The 20,862-nt window shown below is 48.5% G+C and overlaps 1 protein-coding gene across 4 annotated transcripts in view; it reads right to left on the bottom strand.

The window, feature by feature from the left end:
• LOC142882263 (NACHT, LRR and PYD domains-containing protein 3-like) overlaps positions 1-15,509 on the bottom strand; it is a 25,999-nt gene extending 10,490 nt beyond the window's left edge. The window contains exons 1-11 of one of the 4 annotated variants that reach the window (XM_076016908.1): positions 15,379-15,509; positions 14,804-14,958; positions 12,712-14,590; positions 11,754-11,927; positions 11,285-11,458; positions 10,900-11,073; positions 10,522-10,695; positions 10,024-10,197; positions 9,638-9,811; positions 9,233-9,276; positions 6,907-9,202 (exon numbers count right to left, since the gene is read on the bottom strand). In XM_076016908.1, coding sequence (XP_075873023.1) covers positions 9,261-9,276; positions 9,638-9,811; positions 10,024-10,197; positions 10,522-10,695; positions 10,900-11,073; positions 11,285-11,458; positions 11,754-11,927; positions 12,712-14,590; positions 14,804-14,958; positions 15,379-15,497 — 3,213 coding nt within the window. In that variant the 5' untranslated portion in view covers positions 15,498-15,509 and the 3' untranslated portion in view covers positions 6,907-9,202; positions 9,233-9,260. Of the gene's footprint in view, positions 1-6,906; positions 9,277-9,637; positions 9,812-10,023; positions 10,198-10,521; positions 10,696-10,899; positions 11,074-11,284; positions 11,459-11,753; positions 11,928-12,711; positions 14,591-14,803; positions 14,959-15,378 lie in introns of those variants that run through there. The other 3 variants (XM_076016907.1, XM_076016906.1, XM_076016905.1) reach the window with 3 other exon arrangements.
• Positions 15,510-20,862: the final 5,353 nt, after the last annotated feature.

Here is a 20,862-nt window from a genome sequence, read left to right as displayed (position 1 = left end):
AGACTCTTGATGGTTCACAGCAATAATGATACAGTTGCCACCGCTGCTGAACGGGCAACTGTTGCTGCTGGACAAGGAGAAATGAGGAGAGAAACAACTCACCCACTGCTGCACTGTGACTTCTGCTGAAACTGCGTCAACTCAACATGGAGGTCGGACAAGTTTTAACTTTCACTTTCGGCTTCTCTTCCTGCTCCTTGGGGGATGCTCCTCCCACTGGAGGAGGGCGGTGTCTAAGCGAAGACTGGCGAGGTCTAACTGCAGCTCCTCCTACGGCCAGTGGAGGGCGATGTGGTTCAGTGTCATCAAGTGTGTGAGCGCCAGAGGGCACTAACGATCCATCATACAGTCAAGCTGAGTGTCGCCTCGTGACGACCAGTCAGCTGCTTCCCCCTGCAGAGCAGCTGAGGTTGGTGTGGAGTGAGAGGCTGCGGTGCAGGAAGCCACAAAGCTGGGAAGTCCTCTGCTGACACCTGCTGGTCAAACCTCATACATGTCAAGTTCAGCATTTGATGAATAAAGATTTGACTATTCAGAGATTCCACTGATTATTTACACCAAAAACTTTGCTCCCTTCATCAGGGAGTTTGAAGAGCCGCTCTTATTGGACCACCTACTGAAGTCTTTCGAAAGTGTCCTGACACAAAGACGAGTGTGACGAGACTCTGAGTGTCACCATGCAGTCTGTGGAAGTGAAATAAATGTCATGCCTGGTGGTCATGTGACCAAGCATCACTGCTGCCTTACTGTCCAGCCAGCGTGGTTCAGTCGTGGTCTGGGGAGGCCGCACAGCTCTCCTTGTGCTCGCCAGAGGGCGCCGCAGCTGCCGTTAGGTACCAGGATGAGGTCCTCAGAGCCACTGTGAGACCTGATGCTGGTGCAGTGGACCCTGGGTTCTTCTGATGCAGGACAATGCCAGGCCTCATGTGGCTGAAGTGTGTCAGTGGCAGTTCCTGCAGGATGAAGGCATTGATGCTCCAGACTGACCTTCACCTTCCCCACACCTGGATCCCACTGAGCACATCTGGGACATCGTGTCTGGTTCCATGCACCAACGTTGCCACGTTGCACCACAGACCGTCCAGGATCTGACTGATGGACTGATGCCTCCATCCAGGTCTGGGAGGGGATCCCTCAGGAGACCACTGGCCGTCCCATCAGGAGCATGCTCAGTAGGGAGCTCATACAGGCACGAGGAGGCCACACACACTGCTGAGCCTCCTGCTGACTGCTCCTGAGGAAGCTCCACTCAAGCTGGAGCAGCTTCTGAGTTTCCACTGTGCGTGTTTGTGTGTGTGTGTGTGTGTGTGTGTGTGTGTGTGTGTGTGTGTGTGTGTGTGTGTGTGTGTGTGTGCGTGTCTGTTTAGCTATCTTTGTGAGAACCATGGTGGATTTTTAACCTTTTGAGTGAGGACATTTAGGCCGGTCCTCACTAGCTTTTCACTGTGTGTGTGTGTGTGTGTGTGTGTGTGTGCGTGTGTGTGTGTGTGTCTGTGTGTGTGTACTATCTTTTATATTATACATTACAGTTCAACAATGACATAGCCAATTATATTTTCTATGTTTATGATATTATACTGCAGTCTTGCTATCGCACTGCTATTATTACTCCTTCTACTATTATTATTTTATTGATGTTGTTATTATGGTCTGACTTGATACTGTTGATAGTATCATTGTTTACTAAATGGTAAAGCGTCATACTTTGCATTCCATTGGTTGCAACTAACGACAATATATTATATACAGTAATATAGTCTTGCATAACACTTCAAACACCCTTATGGAATAGGGGGAGGAGGAAGAGGAGGAGGAGGAAGAGGAGCGCAGCGTGGACGATCTGCGGGGACACACGCACGCACAGGGAGAGGTGAGGTGGGCGGGGTCACCACGGGGTCACCACAGGGTCACCAGAAACCTCCAGAAATAGTTTTAACGAGCGCCAGCTGCCAGGAGGGTGGGCAGTGTCACCTCCAAGAGAAGAAGAAGAAGAAGAAGAAGAAGAAGAAGAAGAAGAAGAAGAAGACGCTCGCAGCATGAGTGGAAAAAGTCACCATGAAGTCACAGCAAGTGACATCATCTAGACCAGACATGGGCAAACTGTGGCCTGGGGGCCAGATGCGGCCCGTTAAAGCTTTTTAATCCGGCCCTTCAGCCAAACTTGAAGAAGTGATATCAACAGTCAGTCATCAAACAGCTGCATCTCCTCCATGATTCCAGTGTTCTCAGAGTCATTTCATTAAGGAGCTAAACACCCTGGTGGTTCCACGTGGTTCTAGGGGTGGTTCCACGTGGTTCTAGGTTGTTGTATAGTGGTCCTGAATGGTTCTAGGTGGTTCTTGGTGGTTCCAGGTGGTTCCAGGTGGTTCTAGGTGGTTCCAGACAGGAAGTTCACGACTCTCTTGGCACAGCGCGGCCCACGTGGCAGCAGTTCGGTGAGCAGCTCATACAGCAAACTGTGGCCTTATGGGAAAAAAGAAAAAGGAAGAGCAGCACAGGGCAGAGTGAGAGAGTGAGAGTCCTGAAATCACAGCCACCGTCCACCCACTGTGCTTGCTGACTCTGGAATTCTGGGAATATTTTCAGGCTCGTGACAGTTAGATATTTTTATTCCGTCCTGTTCAGCTGAACTTCAAGTCAAAATCATTTTGTCCATCGCTCAGAAACGACGGCCATCCAGTCGCCGAGCACCGACTGTCTGTTCTGCTGCCGACAGGAAACTATTTACGAGCCTCCCAGCTGATGTTTCCACGAATATCCTGCAGGAGAATGTTGGCAAACATTCCACTGGTGTGACCACTGTGAACCTGGCCAGCAGCAGCAGCAGCAGCAGCAGCAGCAGCAGCAGCAGCAGCAGCAGCCGCAGCAGCAGCAGCAGCCGCACTGGGACTTTTAATCAATTAACTCAATAAATGACTGCTGACTCAGTCAGTGGGATTCAGTGCTATCTAGTGGCCAGAAAGGATATTGCAGGCAATTTTTCAAACGTCTGGATAATAATAATAATAATAATAATAATAACAATAACAACAACAACAATACTACTACTAATAATAATAATGATAATAATAATAATAATGATAATAATAATAAATGTCTGTTTTATTGTTGTGAGATTTATTTGTTTGTTTGTTTACAGAAAACGGGTCGTAGGACTTGTTTTAGTGGATGTTTTGTGCAATAGAAAAAATATTCAGAATAATATTACAAATGGGATAGACCAAATAATAATAACACACACACACACACACACACACACACACACACACACACACACACACATGTATAATGTAAATACTGATATGTATCAGTATATCAGGTGTTTATCATTAATTATGGTGAATTAACGATATGCACCTCCAGTTTAAGCTGGTGTGCATGTAAACTGTGGGGAGGCTGGCACGTGGCAGTCAGGGCCCAGAAGCAGATGCCCAAGTTATACTGCCAGGGCATCAGGAGGGGGCGCAATAACCAGCCAGCTGAGGAGGAGATGGAGGGAGAACTGACTTTACAGTGAGTAATGCAGTGTTGGAATCAGTGTATTTGCACCTTTTTACTGCGCCTTAGTAGACCTACCTCAAATAATAAATGTTATTAAATCAAATTGTTCTTTTTTGCTATTATGGAGATCAGTACCTGAACATTAGCCATTCATGTTTAGCATCATTTAGTCATAAAATAATATAAGCAACAAAAACGTCGAAGGAGCCGTTTGGGAGCCAAAAGAGCCATCGACTCTTTTTAGTGAGCTGAGCCAAAAGAACCGGTTCTCTGAACAGAACCGGAACTCCCACCGCTAGTGGACCGGAGTCGACCCACCACTTCTCTCCTCACAAGCCCACCCCTGCCAGCGGCACGCTTGTCGCGCGTGTGGACGTATGCATCGCGCGACAGGCTGGAGAAGAGCGCGCCGACTCGGTCCGTCGCGCACAAATGACGTCAGCGACAAAAACAACGCCACACGCCCCCTTCGCCGGGAAAGAACAGAATGTACACAAGTGCTGCTGCTGATGGTGGTGGTGGTGGTGGTGAACTAACCGGCGGCTCGTGACAGAGAGCGCGATTTGAGTGTGAAACAGCGGAGAGTGACTCTGTTCACCGACTCACAACAACGACACAACTTCTTGAATGACAAACCGCCGCTCACGGCGTGAGCTTGGCTTCAAACTACCGAGGGAAATTTGAGTTGGAGGAGAAAAATATCAAAGTGAACACGGATGAGTCTCACTGAGGGGGAGAGGGGGGGGGGGTTATATGCATATTAATCAACCACAGCGGCTATAGACGCCACTCAATGATGGTTGATCATGAATGACTCTGTGTGCGTGTGCGTGCTCCAGGGAGGAGGGGTGGGGGGTGTTACATAAAAGGAGGTGAACATGCAGCAGCAGCAGCAGCAGCTACACTGACCTCCGGACACGCGGCTTGCTCGCGCGCTCTCTCTCTCTCACACACACAGACTCACCGACTCACTCACTCAGGTATTTAATCAATCATTTTCTTTATCATCGATCAGAAGCATGATTGACGGCTGTCACACAGTGATGGGGCGCGAGGCGGCCGTGCTCGTTTGATGAGCAACAGCCGCATCTTTGCGCTGCATAACGGCTGTTTGTGGGTTTTTTGTGTGTGTGTGTGTTTAAGCGTTTGTCGTGTTTTTGTGACTGTTGCGTTGTTATTGTGTGTGTGTGTGTGTGTGTGTGTGTGTGTGTGTGTGTGTGTGTTCACTCATGTATATATTTGCATGTCAGTCAATTGTCAAAGGAAAAAAAACATTCAGTGAATTAATTCCATGTATGAAAAAATAAAAGGGAAGAGTTTTTGTGTTCTTCTACAAAAAGCGTGAGTTTGTGACTTTGTGCTCAAACTGTTGGACAGCTGGGCCACAGTGGGGTCTACAGTGTGTCAGAGGGGGGGGTAGCAGAGCAGCAGCAGGTGGATGCAGTGTTCTGCTAAGCCTCCTCATAGGAGGAAACAATGCATCCTGGGATATCATGGAGGAAACATGTTGTTGGAATGTCACTGGAAAATGTAGCAAAGTTGCAACCAAGTCAGAGTCTTTGAAGCCCCACCAGGGTGTTTGGCTCTTAGAACCACCCAGAACCACCAGGGTGTTTGGCTCTTAGAACCACCCAGAACCACCTAGAACCACCAGGGTGTTGAGCTCTTAGAACCACCCAGAACCACCCAGAACCTCCCAGAACCACCAGGGTGTTGAGCTCTTTATTGAAATGACTCTGGAAACACTGGGACATGGAGGAGATGCAGCTGTTTGGTGACTGACTGACTGTTAACATCATTTCTTCCAGTTGAGCTCAAGGGCCGGATTTAACAGCTGAATGGTCCACATATAGCCCCCGGGCCATAGTTTTCCTGGCTTAGAATATTCCAGGAGGTTGAAGGGCGCTCCTGGGCTCAGTCTGCCAGTATGGTTCACCAACGCAGTGCAATATTGCTGCCAGGGTACAGAGCCCTGCTGAAGCCACTGGTATGAAACCCTCCGTCACTGCCGCTCCAGTGTCACCCAATCAGCTGCTGGTACTGGCGCTGCCAGAACTTCGACCCGACCGTCTGAGCCTGATCCAGCCTGGCCTGGAGGCAGTTCACACACGCCAACGCCAAGCAGCCCAGTTTGTAAAAGCAGTTTTCCTGATGTGTACTTTCTCTTCTTCCAGGCCGAGAGATTCCCAGATTCACCAGCGGTCCACTGCAATACAGGACCTGTGTCGAGGCATTTGAGCGGTGAAAATGAAAACTACAAGTGCAAGTGACAGACTCTGGTATTTACATCAAGATACAATTGACCAACCAAAGCCCTCGTTGGTAGTTTTTTACATATGGATCATAAAGAACTACTGGAACACAGCTGTGGAAATAGCTACACAATTGCATCAGCTCACATCAACAAAGCCTTGAGCTGGCCACTCATTAGGCCAGGGGTGTCAAACTCATGTTGGTTCACGGGCCACACAGAGGAAAATCTCTTCCCAGGCGGGCCGGACCGCTAAAATCATGGTATCGTAATAATAACGTAAACAAAATTTGTTTTACTTTGTCTGTGTCCTTTCAGCACTCTGCACTCTGGACCAGTGCTGCCAACTCCTCAGTGAGGAAAGTCGCTATTGGCCGTCCTGAAAGTCGCTAGAAGTCGCCAAATGACCTCATCGTCTAATTTGCATCATTGACCATTTGCACTTGATCGCAACGTAACAACAGCAGGAAGAGTCGGGAGATCTGTCGCTAGTCGCTTTTGACAAAAAATAAAAGTCACCATGGGGAGAATAACGACTTTTTGGGGGGAGAAAGTCGCTGAGTTGGCAACGCTGCTCTGCATCAACTTTGTCTGTTTCGACAGAGACGTTCTGGGGCAATGAGGGCAGCCAATAGGAGGCGTTCTGGGGCAGTGAGGGCAGCCAATAGGAGGCGTTCTGAGGCAATGAGGGCAGCCAATAGGAGGTGTTCTGGGGCAATGAGGGCAGCCAATAGGAGGCGTGAGTGGCTGTACTTGTGCCGCTTTGCTCAGCCCCAGTATTGAGTTTGTTTGCGAAGCAGAAACGATATTGCGACACCAAGTGGACACATTTAGAACAGCACTTTCTTTCACTGAAAAATTGCAGTTTTTATATTTTGCAAAATCATCTCGCGGGCCGGAAAAAAACACTTTGCGGGCCTCATCCGGCCCGCGGGCCGTATGTTTGACACCCCTGCACTAGGCCATGGATGGCAATGGTTTGTATGCTCTTCCTTCATGCAGCTGCTTCAACACTGTGAAGGACACTGATGGACTGAATGAACCTGAGAGGTCTTCCAGTTTAAGACTCACTGTGTCTACACTTCCATTTAAACTACAGATAAATGGCCTACACGGGTGTAGCTTGCAAGATCTTCGTCACCGTAGAGCAACAGTCAAGGACTTGCTTGAGTCTATTGAGAAACAGTGCAGAGCAATGCTGGCTCTGGTTTTTGCTGACATGAAGAACCAAGCTGACAAGAAAGGCACCACAGCAGAAACCTGTCAGGACCCCGACAGGCAAGACCCGTGTTGCCACTGCAGTTGCTCAGCTACCAGAACCTAAAAGGAAGGAAACAAAACTGGAGCGTAATCAATCAATAGACGAGTGTCCTGCAGAAAAGCTTCGTTTATTCAGAGAAAAGAAAGTGTTTCAGAACAAACTGAGGAAATTGAATTCCTAAAAAAAACAACAATGTTGTGCTTTGGATGCTTAATAAAGGGACACATGAGCAAAACCTGCAAAAACCCAAAAGAAATGTGACGTTTTCTCTCAGTAGCATCCAACTATTCTGCACATGAACACTGGAGAGGAACCAGGTGGAACCATGATGGAATGAAGACCATGGTGGTCTCTGGCACAGACTCAGAGTTAAACATCACTGGCAAGAACACTGCAATTATCTTGTGTACACACGCACAGGAGAAAGGCTCCACAGCAGTGTCGCCTCTGGTCTTGAAGTCAGCAGCATGGAAGACCTGCTGGTCCAGAGGTAGTCTTGTAGTTCTCCAGACTGGTCCTGGTCTCCAGACCAGGGTCTCGTCTCAGACTCTATGACATTCTTACTGGGTCTGGGTCTGGGACTGGGTCTGGGACTGGGACTGGGGATTTTTTTATTCCAGATCAGTGGAGACTCAACCAACACTGTAATAGCACGATAATAACAGCAAAGAATCCAGCGTGACACCCTGCCCCCTTATTCCTAGTTCATTGTTTTGTTTTGTTTTTAATTTGATGAAGCAAAGTAGTTTTTTTGAAAATGGTTCAAAATCGTTGGCATTGAATAAAATGATTGAAAGGCACCTTGCTGAGAAGAGATGTTGCTGCTCCAGTTAGAAGCAAACTGCCTCTTTTCAGGGAACTCCTTTGAACAACAAATTGATTCAAGGTCCAAACCTCACCAGCAACCTGATTGCTGTCCTGTTGCACTGTTGAGGCAGCTGAGGAGGCTGGGGCCTCTGTATGGGACGCCTCCTGGACGCCTCCCTGGAGAGGTGTTCCAGGCATGGCCCACCAGGAGGAGACCCTCAGGAAGACCCAGGACACCCTGGAGGGACCAGGTCTCTAGGATGGCCTGGGAACACCCGGGGTCCCACTGGATGAGCTGGAGGAGGTGACCCAGGTCCAGGGAAGTCTGGGGTCTCTGCTGAGGCTGCTGCCCCCGACACCCGACTGGATAAAGTGGTAGAAGATGGATGGATCAGCCAGTGATTCCAGGCTGCAGTACCGCTGCTGGCCACTGCTCCTTCAGGGGGTGATGGGCCAAATGTGGAGGACAAATTTCACATCCTTTCAGATGTGACAGTCACTGGGACTTCAACTCCAAACTTGGCTCCAACAGAAAGACATTGAATTAATTTACAACTCACGTGCAAAGGTGAGTGATTTAAATCTTGGTAGTTTGCCCCGGTGCCTCAGCTCAGTGTGTGTGTGTGTGTGTGTGTGTGTGTGTGTGCATTGTGTGTTGTTGCATGTTTTGCCTGGTTGTTTGTTCTTCTTTGGACGTCTTTGTTCTACTAGAACATTATAGTATTGGTCCTTTTTATTTCACTGGGGATGTCAACCAGTCATAAGGTTATCATTGATTGTATTGACAGACAAAGGTTCATTGATAGGAATTGTTGAATTGAAAAGAAATAATGACTCAGAATTGGTGCTGAAATCCAATAGAAGTTGAGGAAGAGCTTCAGTCACTCTTTGTGGCCACACTGCTGATTTTCTGAGCAGCAACTGGACTCACTGGAAGTCACAACTCTCAGTGTGGTCAGTGAGACGTGACTTTGCACAATATTATCCATGGATTGATTGAAAGGAACCAGCAGAAGTTCTGAAGGACTGTTGGACTTGAATCATCTCAACAGGAGAACAATGGGACTATTTCTGCATTTGAAATGTCAGTGGTCTTCTTCTCCTTGACGTTGTCCCAGATCATCCAGGATCCGTCTCTCTGGCTGAACATCTTCAATGATGATGACCAGTGATGTGGTCCTGCCATCTTCTACACTCTGCATCACGAGTTCAGCTTCAGTCATGTGGACAAATATTTGGCGTAGTGATGGCGTGAACGTGGCTTTAATCCAGCAGGGCAGGATGCAGGATCCACCACTAGATGGAGCTCTCCTCTCCACTCTCCCTCAGCTCCATGGTCCAGTCAGACCTGCTGCTGCTGCTGCTGCTGCTGCTGCTGCTGCTGCTGCTGCTGCTGCTGCTGCTGCTGCTGCATCATCAGGACCAGCTGATCCTCCCTCATCACCAGAACCTCCAGCTGCAGAGAGAAGAAGAGACGGCAGGAGTCACCACTCACAGTCCTTGAACGCATCGTCCCAGAGACCTTGACTGTTGACAGACTCTCAGTCACATGTTGACAGTGTGAAAGATGGAGGTCATGTGACCACAGAGCGTTGGACTGATAGTGAGGCGTGATGAAGATGAAGTGATCAGTCATTGAGTGGTGAAGTGAGAGAAGAAGCAGTTGGATGGAGGGACAGTTGGATGAATGAGGAGCAGCTGGACGTCAACACCAGACCACAACAAAGTCATGTGACTGGCTGACTGGCACCATCCTCTCACACTGGGACTGGGAAACATCATCAACCATCATGCACTGCTTCCACACCAGTACTGACCTCACACTCTCCAGTTTATAGTCTCTGCTGGCCACCAGAGCATCCAGCTGCTGCCCTGTTGAAGCCTTCACGATGTTCCTACTCAGGTCCAGCTCTCTGAGGTGGGGGGGGTTGGACTTCAGAGCTGAGAGCAGCCAATCACAGCTGAGCTCTGACAACCTGCAGCTCCACAACCTGAATAAAGAAGAAATGATGGAGAGTGAAAATCACAGGTGTGTGTGTGTGTGTGTGTGTGTGTGTGTGTGTGTGTGTGTGTGTGAGAGAGAGAGAGATTTAAAACATTTCTAATGGAATCAAAGTGTGTGTAAAGTGAATTTGAACAAAGTCAATTCAAAGTCATGACAACAATCACTGCAGCAGTTGTAGAGTGAAGAGGGTGAACTGACCACAGAACCTCCAGTTTACAGTCTGGACTCTGCAGGAAACCACTCAGCTCCTTCACTGATGAATCCTGCAGCTGGTTCTGACCCAGGTCCAGCTCTCTGAGGTGGGAGGGGTTGGACTTCAGAGCTGAGAGCAGCCAATCCCAGCTGAGCTCTGACAACCTGCAGCCCTCCAACCTGAATGCAGAAGAAATGATGGAGTTTATAATGATGCAGAGTTTTTCCAGGGTGTCATCACTCTGAACATCAAACTACAATGTCCACTTCAGAATCTGCAATAAAAGAAAAAAACATGGGAGAGAGAGGGCGAGCGAATGAGCACTGCAATGTAAAATCTGACCACTAGGTGGCAGGATTTACACACTGTACCTTTAAACCCAGCTTCAGACATTTCAAACACAACCAGTGACTGCAAATTGAATTCCCAACAGCAGTGAAGTGAAAATCATGACAACAACAACAAGAGTGATACAAGTTGTAGAGTGAAGAGGGTGAACTGACCTCAGAACCTCCAGTTTACAGTCTGGACTCTGCAGGAAACCACTCAGCTCCTTCACTGATGAATCCTGCAGCTGGTTCTCACCCAGGTTCAGCTCTCTGAGGTGGGAGGGGTTGGACTTCAGAGCTGAGAGCAGCCAATCACAGCTGAGCTCTGACAACCTGCAGCTCCACAACCTGAATAAAGAAGAAATGATGGAGAGGGAAAATCACAGGTGTGTGTGTGTGTGTGTGTGTGTGTGTGTGTGTGTGTGTGAGAGAGAGAGATTTAAAACATTTCTAATGGAATCAAAGTGTGTGTAAAGTGAATTTGAACAAAGTCAATTCAAAGTCATGACAACAATCACTGCAGCAGTTGTAGAGTGAAGAGGGTGAACTGACCACAGAACCTCCAGTTTACAGTCTGGACTCTGCAGGAAACCACTCAGCTCCTTCACTGATGAATCCTGCAGCTGGTTCTCACCCAGGTTCAGCTCTCTGAGGTGGGAGGGGTTGGACTTCAGAGCTGAGAGCAGCCAATCACAGCTGAGCTCTGACAACCTGCAGTCCCACAACCTGAAGGAAGAAGAAATGATGGAGAGTGAAAATCACAGGTGTGTGTGTGTGTGTGTGTGTGTGTGTGTGTGTGTGTGTGTGTGTGAGAGAGAGAGAGAGAGAGAGAGATTTAAAACATTTCTAATGGAATTATAGTGAATTTGAACAAAGTCAATTCAAAGTCATGACAACAATCACTGCAGCAGTTGTAGAGTGAAGAGGGTGAACTGACCTCAGAACCTCCAGTTTACAGTCTGGACTCTGCAGGAAACCACTCAGCTCCTTCACTGATGAATCCTGCAGCTGGTTCCGACCCAGGTTCAGCTCTCTGAGGTGGGAGGGGTTGGACTTCAGAGCTGAGAGCAGCCAATCACAGCTGAGCTCTGACAAACTGCAGTCAATCAACCTGAAGGAAGAAGAAATGATGGAGAGGGAAATGACTAATTCAAACAATCACATCTAGAAGGAAGAAAACTGTGACTTCATATTGAAGAGAATTTTAGTTTCCTTTTAGAAATGAACTCAAAGAAAAACACTACAGTGAGACAGAAGCTGCGGACGTCCTTCACAGTGACGGTGAAGGACGTCCGGTCCAAACTGGTCCCACTGAGCAGCTCCAAACATCACAACAACGAGACAAGATGTTGTGTGTGATGTCCATCTGCTGACACACTGTCCACCAGTAGAGGGCAGCAACCTGCCTGAGAACTTCCAGTCTGCAGTTTGGACTCTGCAGTCCAGCACAGAGCAGCTTCACTCCAGGATCCTCCAGGTGGTTCCCACTCAGGTCCAGCAGTGTGAGGTGGGAGGGGCTGGACTGCAGGGCTGAAGACACCACTGCACAGTGACGCTCTGAGAGTCCACTGCTAGACAGTCTGCAGTGAAGGAGACAGCAGTGAGAAGATCATCACCATGTGAGAGTGTGACAGTGACTGAAGGAGCATCAACAGCTGATCAGCTGCTTCCATCATCACAAAGGACACATGAAGTTCTCCTGCAACAAGGAACCAAGTGCAGCTTCACACAGCAGTGAGTCAACACTGACACTGTTGCTCTGATCTGCTGCTTCAGCTCCACATGATGCTCACTGGTGTGTCCAGTCACAGCAGCTTGGAGCTCCACTGGATCAGAGCTCCAAGCTGCTGTGTGTTGGACATGTTGATCATGTTGGTGGCTTCATTCCTTCCTGCTGCTTCTTCTCATCTTAGTGGAGCAGCTTCACTCCATTCATGGTCCACAACCCTGTCTACAGGACTGCAGCATCATTAGCCCTGTGTTTACAGCCTGCTGCTGCTGCTGACAGTGACTGACAGTGTTGGAAGGAGACCAAAGCAGGGTGTTCTCAGAGGGTGGAGCCAACACCTCTTTATAAACACTCACAAAAGTTTCAAACTGAATTAATAAATCAACCAATCCATCAATCAATCAATCAAAGATCAATAATGAAGGTAAACTACTTTCTTTGCAGGTGGATCTTGAAACAAGCGTCTGCTGCTTTCAAGCTCCGTCTCTGCAGAATCAATCAGTGAGGAACCAGAAGGAACCCAGACCATCAGAGTCAGGACCGCTTTGAGAAGCTGCAGCTGTGTTCACTCACTATTGATTGATTGATTGATTGATTGATTGATTGATTGTGTTGACAGAAACATCTGGACTTACTTTGCCTTCCTGCAGTTCCTCACAGCTGGAATCAGTCTCAATCTTCCTTCATCTGATGTCTTGTACTTCTTCAGGTCCAACTCCTCCAGAACCTCCTCTGACATCTGCAGCACGTAGGCCAGAGCTGAACACTGGATGTCTGAGAGTTGTTTCCCTGATCTGTTCTCTGACTGCAGGAACTCTTGGACCTCCTGATGCACTGACTGATCCTTCAGCTCCAGCAGACAGTGGAAGATGTTGATGCTTCTGTCAGGAGAAACATCACCAGTGTTCATCTCCTTCAGGTTGTTGATGACCTTCTCTAAGGTTCCTGGATGGTTGTCAGTGAGACCCTGCAGGACTCCTAAGAGTCTGTGGTTGGATTCCAGACTGAGTCCATGGAGAAAGCGAACAAACAAGTCCAGGTGACCGTTTGGACTCTGCAGGGATTCCTCCATCATCCTCTTCAGGAACTCATCCAGGGTGTCCAAGGTTTGGTTTGGGTTAGGGGCTTCTTCTTTTTTAAACAGATTTGAAAATTTTAAAAACATATTTTTTTGTGGTGCCTCTGCTTTTGAGTCTTTCAGGTAATACTGAAGAACCTCCTTCTTCCTGTTGATGTGACAGTGGAAGCAGTAGACTGCAGCCAGAAACTCCTGGACGCTCAGATGAACGAAGCAGTAGATGGTTTTGTGGAAGATCACACTCTCTCTTCTGAAGATCTCTGTACAAACTCCTGAGTACACAGAGGCGTCAGTCACACTGAGACCACACTTCTCCAGGTCTTCACTGTAGAACATGATGTTTCCACTCTCCAGATGTTCAAATGCCAGCTGGCCCAGCTTCAGAAGAAGCTCCCAGTCAGCCTCCGTCAGCTCCTGTGGACCTGTGGTCTGATGCTCTCCTCCATACTTGTGCTGCTTCCTCTTGGTCTGGACCAGCAGGAAGTGTGAGTACATGTCAGTCAGGGTCTTGGGCAGCTCTCCTCTCTGCTCTGAGCTCAACATGCTCTCCAGAACTGTGGCAGTGATCCAGCAGAAGACCGGGATCTGACACATGATGTGGAGGCTCCTGGAGGCCTTGATGTGGGAGATGATCCTGCTGGACACATCTCCTCTATCTCTGAACCTCCTCCTGAAATACTCCTCCTTCTGGTTATCGGTGAAGCCTCGTACTTCTGTCAGCCTGTCCACACATGACGGAGGGATGTGATTGGCTGCTGCAGGTCTGGAAGTGATCCACAGCAGAGCCGAGGGAAGCAGATCTCCTCTGATCAGGTTTGTTAGCAGGACACTGACTGACTTCTTCTGAGTGACGTCAGTCACCACCTGGTTGTCCTCAAAGTCCAGAGCCAGTCTGCTTTCATCCAGGCCGTCCAAGATGAAGAGAAGTTTGCAGACATGCAGCTGCTCTGCTGTGAGCTTCTCTAACGTTGGATGGAAAACATGGAGCAGCTCCAGAAGACTGTAGTGCTGCTCTTTGACCAAGTTGAGCTCCCTGAATGAGAGAGGAAGCACCAGATGAAGGTCCTGGTTCTCCAGGCCCTGGGCCCAGTCCAGAGTGAACTTCTGCACTGAGAAGGTTTTTCCAACCCCAGCGACGCCGTTGGTCAGCACCACTCTGACTCTGAGTCCCTGCTGCTCAGGTGAGGCTTCAAAGATCTGGCTGCACCTGATTGGACGGTCCTGGAGGCTCTCCTTGGTCTTCTTGGTCTCCAGCTGCCTGACCTCATGCTGTCTGTTGACCTCCTCACTCAGTCCCTCAGTGATGTGGACCTCAGTGTAGATGCTGTTGAGGAGGGTTTGACTTCCTGCTTCTTCACCTTCAGTCACACGTTCACATCTCCTCTCCAGACTGATCTTCTGCTGCTGGAGAAGCTCCTGCAGACCATCATCAACCCCTGGAGCAGAGAAAAGGTTGGAGAAGAAAACATCAGTGTGACAGTGTGAGCATCATTTACTGTCCACAACTTGAAGCTGCTGCTGCTGCTGCTGCTGCTGCTGCTGCTGCTGTGTGACTGTTTGCTCTCAATGTCCCTCAGTGAATCTTCTCACTGGAGGTCCTGAAGGACCTCAGAGGGAGAAGTGAAGGAGGTGCAGGTGGACAGTCTTACTGTGAGCAGTCTTGGTGTGACTGGCAGGTTGCAGTGCTGATGGAGCAGACTGGTCCCAGTCTGAGCTGCTGGACACTGGGTCAGTCAGGACGTCCTGCTCCTCACAGCCACCACCACCACTGCTGCTCCTCCTCCTGCTGCTGCTCCTCCTCCTCCTGTGGAGAAGTTTGGGTTTGACTGCTCAGTTGGACAGTTTGGATGATAGTTTTTAGTCTTGAACTCATTTTTCCTGTGACTGAAGTTTTGATTCTTCATTCATACTAAACTACCGAGACACCCAACAAGATAAAGTTTAGGCTTTTATTTTGAAATGACTTGGTCAAGTTGTCTGTTCTAGAAGCACCGAGTGTCTTTTCTTCTGCAACACAAACAGTCAAAACCTTGATTTCAAACTGACTCCTGCACTGCAACTCCAGCAGCCAGTTTCCCTCTTGACTCAAACACTATGAACTGATGTGGTGATTCTACAGGAGCTGAAACCACTTCAAAAAAAGTCATTCATTGTGAACAAATGTGAACTGAAGCAGCATCATCGAGAAGAAGACTGCAGAGGACCTCAGTCCAAGTGTTCTTACTGTGTCTCAGGAGGTCCAGGTCCATTACTGAAGACTGGAGGGAGTCCTTTGGAGCGGTCACTCTTCAGAGACACCATGCTGGACCCTGGAGACTCTGCTCTGACTTCTTGTCCATCCATCTCCTGAACTGGAGTCAGTCTGAGGTGAAACACAGCAGTGTGACACTGAGCTCAGAAAGAGAGAGAGAGGGGGGGGGGAGGGGGAGAGAGAGAGAGAGAGAGAGAGAGAGAGAGAGAGAGAGAGAGTGAAAGAGAGAGAGAGAGAGGGAGGGAGAGAGCAAGAGAGAGAGTGAAAGAGAGAGAGAGGGGGGAGAGAGAGAGAGTGAAAGAGAGAGAGAGGGAGAGAGAGAGAGAAAGAGAGCGAGAGGGGGAGAGAGAGAGAGAGAGAGGGAGGGAGAGAGCGAGAGAGAGAGTGAAAGAGAGAGAGAGAGAGAGAGAGAGAGGGGAGAGAGAGAGAGAGAGAGGGAGGGAGAGAGAGAGAGAGAGTGAAAGAGAGAGAGAGGGGGGGAGAGAGAGAGAGAGAGAAAGAGAGAGAGAGGGAGAGAGAGAGAGAGAGAGAAAGAGAGCGAGAGGGGGAGAGAGAGAGAGAGAGAGAGAGAAAGAGAGCGAGAGGGGGAGAGAGACAGAGAGAGAGAGGGGGGAGAGCGAGAGAGAGAGAGAGAGAGTGAAAGAGAGAGAGGGGGGAGAGAGAGAGAGAGAGAGAGAGTGAAAGAGAGAGAGGGAGAGAGAGAGAGAGAGAGAAAGAGAGAGAGGGGGAGAGAGCAAGAGAGAGAGGGAGAGAGGGAGGGGGGAGGGTGAGAGCGAGGGAGAGAGAGGGGGGGAGAGAGAGAGAGAGAGAGAGAGAGAGTGAAAGAGAGAGAGAGGGGGGGGAGAGAGAGAGAGAGTGAAAGAGAGAGAGAGGGAGAGAGAGAGAGAGAGAGAGTGAAAGAGAGAGAGGGGGGAGAGCGAGAGAGAGAGAGAGAGAGAGAGGGAGGGGGGAGGGTGAGAGCGAGGGAGAGAGAGAGGGGGGAGGGTGAGAGAGGGGGGGAGAGCGAGAGAGAGAGGGCAAGAGAGAGAGAAGGGGGGGGAGAGAGAGAGAGAGAGAGATTCTAAAGAACTGGCCAAATTTCACTGGGTTCCATCTCCTCCTTTGTCGACTACTTTTTTTATTTTATTATTATTATTATTATTATTATTATTATTATTATTATACTTATACAATTTTTTTTTTCTGTATTTAAAGTATAGATGCATTTTGTTCATCATAGTTTGAGATTCAGAGTGAAATCTGTTGTTGTTTGACGGCCGACCTGAACAGCGTTGAAGCCGATGCGTCGCGTTGATGTTTCACAGTAAAGTACAGCACATATAAACACGAGATCCAGCACATTGCGTATTACGATGAAAATCAACCGGAAGCACCGTGTTTTGACACCCTGGACTTCCGGTCTGAACGATCCTACCTGCTGCCATTGACGCAGGAGGGACGCGGCGAGCGTCAAAGAATAAACTGCGGCGTTCTTTTCCAGCGGCTCGGGTGCAACACAGCGGAAGTGTGAGTGCGTCGACACGGCAACAAGCACTTTCCCAATGACGACTAATAATAATAATAATAATAATAATAATAATAATAATAATAATAATAATATAAAGACTTTGTAGCCGAGTTAAAAGCAGGCTGCAGTTGCAGCAGCGTGTCGACACCCCGCCCAGTGGCGCACTGCCAGTCACCAGCAGTCCCAGTAAAACCTCTTGGCTCCCAGTGGAAGAGACTCTTGATGGTTCACAGCAATAATGATACAGTTGCCACCGCTGCTGAACGGGCAACTGTTGCTGCTGGACAAGGAGAAATGAGGAGAGAAACAACTCACCCACTGCTGCACTGTGACTTCTGCTGAAACTGCGTCAACTCAACATGGAGGTCGGACAAGTTTTAACTTTCACTTTCGGCTTCTCTTCCTGCTCCTTGGGGGATGCTCCTCCCACTGGAGGAGGGCGGTGTCTAAGCGAAGACTGGCGAGGTCTAACTGCAGCTCCTCCTACGGCCAGTGGAGGGCGATGTGGTTCAGTGTCATCAAGTGTGTGAGCGCCAGAGGGCACTAACGATCCATCATACAGTCAAGCTGAGTGTCGCCTCGTGACGACCAGTCAGCTGCTTCCCCCTGCAGAGCAGCTGAGGTTGGTGTGGAGTGAGAGGCTGCGGTGCAGGAAGCCACAAAGCTGGGAAGTCCTCTGCTGACACCTGCTGGTCAAACCTCATACATGTCAAGTTCAGCATTTGATGAATAAAGATTTGACTATTCAGAGATTCCACTGATTATTTACACCAAAAACTTTGCTCCCTTCATCAGGGAGTTTGAAGAGCCGCTCTTATTGGACCACCTACTGAAGTCTTTCGAAAGTGTCCTGACACAAAGACGAGTGTGACGAGACTCTGAGTGTCACCATGCAGTCTGTGGAAGTGAAATAAATGTCATGCCTGGTGGTCATGTGACCAAGCATCACTGCTGCCTTACTGTCCAGCCAGCGTGGTTCAGTCGTGGTCTGGGGAGGCCGCACAGCTCTCCTTGTGCTCGCCAGAGGGCGCCGCAGCTGCCGTTAGGTACCAGGATGAGGTCCTCAGAGCCACTGTGAGACCTGATGCTGGTGCAGTGGACCCTGGGTTCTTCTGATGCAGGACAATGCCAGGCCTCATGTGGCTGAAGTGTGTCAGTGGCAGTTCCTGCAGGATGAAGGCATTGATGCTCCAGACTGACCTTCACCTTCCCCACACCTGGATCCCACTGAGCACATCTGGGACATCGTGTCTGGTTCCATGCACCAACGTTGCCACGTTGCACCACAGACCGTCCAGGATCTGACTGATGGACTGATGCCTCCATCCAGGTCTGGGAGGGGATCCCTCAGGAGACCACTGGCCGTCCCATCAGGAGCATGCTCAGTAGGGAGCTCATACAGGCACGAGGAGGCCACACACACTGCTGAGCCTCCTGCTGACTGCTCCTGAGGAAGCTCCACTCAAGCTGGAGCAGCTTCTGAGTTTCCACTGTGCGTGTTTGTGTGTGTGTGTGTGTGTGTGTGTGTGTGTGTGTGTGTGTGTGTGTGTGTGTGTGTGTGTGTGTGTGTGTGTGTGCGTGTCTGTTTAGCTATCTTTGTGAGAACCATGGTGGATTTTTAACCTTTTGAGTGAGGACATTTAGGCCGGTCCTCACTAGCTTTTCACTGTGTGTGTGTGTGTGTGTGCGTGTGTGTGTGTGTGTCTGTGTGTGTGTACTATCTTTTATATTATACATTACAGTTCAACAATGACATGGCCAATTATATTTTCTATGTTTATGATATTATACTGCAGTCTTGCTATCGCACTGCTATTATTACTCCTTCTACTATTATTATTTTATTGATGTTGTTATTATGGTCTGACTTGATACTGTTGATAGTATCATTGTTTACTAAATGGTAAAGCGTCATACTTTGCATTCCATTGGTTGCAACTAACTACAATATATTATATACAGTAATATAGTCTTGCATAACACTTCAAACACCCTTATGGAATAGGAGGAGGAAGAGGAGGAGGAGGAAGAGGAGCGCAGCGTGGACGATCTGCGGGGACACACGCACGCACAGGGAGAGGTGAGGTGGGCGGGGTCACCACAGGGTCACCACAGGGTCACCAGAAACCTCCAGAAATAGTTTTAACGAGCGCCAGCTGCCAGGAGGGTGGGCAGTGTCACCTCCAAGAGAAGAACAAGAAGAAGAAGAAGAAGAAGAAGAAGAAGAAGAAGACGCTCGCAGCACGAGTGGAAAAAGTCACCATGAAGTCACAGCAAGTGACATCATCTAGACCAGACATGGGCAAACTGTGGCCTGGGGGCCAGATGCGGCCCGTTAAAGCTTTTTAATCCGGCCCTTCAGCCAAACTTGAAGAAGTGATATCAACAGTCAGTCATCAAACAGCTGCATCTCCTCCATGATTCCAGTGTTCTCAGAGTCATTTCATTAAGGAGCTAAACACCCTGGTGGTTCCACGTGGTTCTAGGGGTGGTTCCACGTGGTTCTAGGTTGTTGTATAGTGGTCCTGAATGGTTCTAGGTGGTTCTAGGTGGTTCCAGGTGGTTCCAGGTGGTTCCAGACAGGAAGTTCACGACTCTCTTGGCACAGCGCGGCCCACGTGGCAGCAGTTCGGTGAGCAGCTCATACAGCAAACTGTGGCCTTATGGGAAAAAAGAAAAAGGAAGAGCAGCACAGGGCAGAGTGAGAGAGTGAGAGTCCTGAAATCACAGCCACCATCCACCCACTGTGCTTGCTGACTCTGGAATTCTGGGAATATTTTCAGGCTCATGACAGTTAGATATTTTTATTCCGTCCTGTTCAGCTGAACTTCAAGTCAAAATCATTTTGTCCATCGCTCAGAAACGACGGCCATCCAGTCGCCGAGCACCGACTGTCTGTTCTGCTGCCGACAGGAAACTATTTACGAGCCTCCCAGCTGATGTTTCCACGAATATCCTGCAGGAGAATGTTGGCAAACATTCCACTGGTGTGACCACTGTGAACCTGGCCAGCAGCAGCAGCAGCAGCAGCAGCAGCAGCAGCAGCAGCAGCAGCAGTAGTAGTAGCAGCAGCAGCAGCAGCAGCAGCAGCAGCAGCAGCCGCAGCAGCAGCAGCAGCAGCAGCCGCACTGGGACTTTTAATCAATTAACTCAATAAATGACTGCTGACTCAGTCAGTGGGATTCAGTGCTATCTAGTGGCCAGAAAGGATATTGCAGGCAATTTTTCAAACGTCTGGATAATAATAATAATAATAATAATAATAACAATAACAACAACAACAATACTACTACTAATAATAATAATGATAATAATAATAATAATGATAATAATAATAAATGTCTGTTTTATTGTTGTGAGATTTATTTGTTTGTTTGTTTACAGAAAACGGGTCGTAGGACTTGTTTTAGTGGATGTTTTGTGCAATAGAAAAAATATTCAGAATAATATTACAAATGGGATAGACCGAATAATAATAACACACACACACACACACACACACACACACACACACACACACACATGTATAATGTAAATACTGATATGTATCAGTATATCAGGTGTTTATCATTAATTATGGTGAATTAACGATATGCACCTCCAGTTTAAGCTGGTGTGCATGTAAACTGTGGGGAGGCTGGCACGTGGCAGTCAGGGCCCAGAAGCAGATGCCCAAGTTATACTGCCAGGGCATCAGGAGGGGGCGCAATAACCAGCCAGCTGAGGAGGAGATGGAGGGAGAACTGACTTTACAGTGAGTAATGCAGTGTTGGAATCAGTGTATTTGCACCTTTTTACTGCGCCTTAGTAGACCTACCTCAAATAATAAATGTTATTAAATCAAATTGTTCTTTTTTGCTATTATGGAGATCAGTACCTGAACATTAGCCATTCATGTTTAGCATCATTTAGTCATAAAATAATATAAGCAACAAAAACGTCGAAGGAGC

Source organism: Nelusetta ayraudi, unplaced genomic scaffold (assembly GCF_046127955.1).
Source record: "Nelusetta ayraudi isolate G7.1 ecotype Tasmania unplaced genomic scaffold, CSIRO-AGI_Nayr_v1 ptg000241l, whole genome shotgun sequence".
Taxonomy (NCBI): Eukaryota; Metazoa; Chordata; class Actinopteri; order Tetraodontiformes; family Monacanthidae; genus Nelusetta; species Nelusetta ayraudi.
Note: the sequence above shows the minus strand (reverse complement) of the source record. Positions and strands in the feature narration are given on the sequence as shown.